We start from the raw sequence: 1,065 nt of genomic DNA, 5'->3' as shown, positions 1-1,065 counted from the left end.
GCACACACACACACACGCGCGCACACACACGCACACACATACGCACACACACACACACACACACACGCACACACACGGGAGCGCACGCGCGAGCGTACACAAACACATGCAGAAACACAACCACTGCGCATACACACACGCACGCACAATCACTGACGTCTCACACTCCAGGTCATCACCGTGCTCAAGGCGCTGTCTGACGGCGGCGTCACCGTCATCGCCACGGTACACTCGCCCACTTCCTACGCATTCAGCCTCTTCGACACGTGAGAGAGGGCACATCTTTGTGAATTGGCACCTGGGATGTGTGACACCTGGGGCCCACATGGGTGCACCCACATACGTGTGTGTGCGTGTGGAGGGAGGCTTGTGTGGGCCCTGCCTCTATGAGTGGTACATAGGGGCGACTTCAGCGGTATGGTAGCTCACTGCCAGACAGCAGTGTCTGTGCGAATGTGCCGGAGGCTCACAACTATCTTGCCCCACATGTTGGCATTCGCAGATATCAGATCCTCAGCATGTCCATGAGTAATTTGTTTAGTGTCGACCCTCCTGACTTTGCACTTCACAAAACTCACACGCACGCAACTACACACACACACACACGGAAACACACACACACACACAACCTCCAGCCTGCTGATGCTGGTGCGGGGCCGCCCGGTGTACTTTGGCCCCAGCGGCGCCCCGGCCTTTGACTACGTGAGGGGCCTGCCCATCACGGGCGCGACCAGCCCCTACAAGTCCTGCCTCAATGAGGTGGTGAGCGCTTGTTCAAATTACAATCAACAGACATGCCGTATGTCAGCGCATGTTTTGAATAGTGTACACTTTTCACGGCTGGCTGTGCTGTAGGCCGGGCTGGCAATCAGGGTGTGTTTGTGCTGCGTGGGGGCAAGCCGCTGCAGTCAGCGGCCGGGGTGAGTCATGGACGTTGCGATTGTCAGAGGGCTTCATGCAGTAGGGGCCGCCGCCCACGCCTCTGCATGCATGCGCCCGGCCCCTCCCACCCGGCCCCAGATCCGGCACCAACCCCCAATTCCCGCACCTCCCGCTGCTCGGGAC

General features: G+C 59.2%; 1 protein-coding gene across 1 annotated transcript in view; it reads left to right on the top strand.

Moving 5' to 3' along the window:
* Positions 1–270, top strand: part of MNEG_13021 (hypothetical protein) — a gene marked incomplete at both ends in the record, with an annotated part of 4,858 nt that extends 4,588 nt beyond the window's left edge. Inside the window, one exon of the mRNA XM_014038507.1 lies at positions 172–270. Within this exon, the coding sequence (XP_013893961.1) occupies positions 172–270 (99 nt within the window). The remainder of the gene's footprint in view (positions 1–171) is intronic.
* Between the last annotated feature and the right edge of the window lie 795 nt (positions 271–1,065).

This window comes from Monoraphidium neglectum (genome assembly GCF_000611645.1).
Source record: "Monoraphidium neglectum strain SAG 48.87 unplaced genomic scaffold scaffold03576, whole genome shotgun sequence".
NCBI lineage: Eukaryota > Viridiplantae > Chlorophyta > Chlorophyceae > Sphaeropleales > Selenastraceae > Monoraphidium > Monoraphidium neglectum.
Note: the sequence above shows the minus strand (reverse complement) of the source record. Positions and strands in the feature narration are given on the sequence as shown.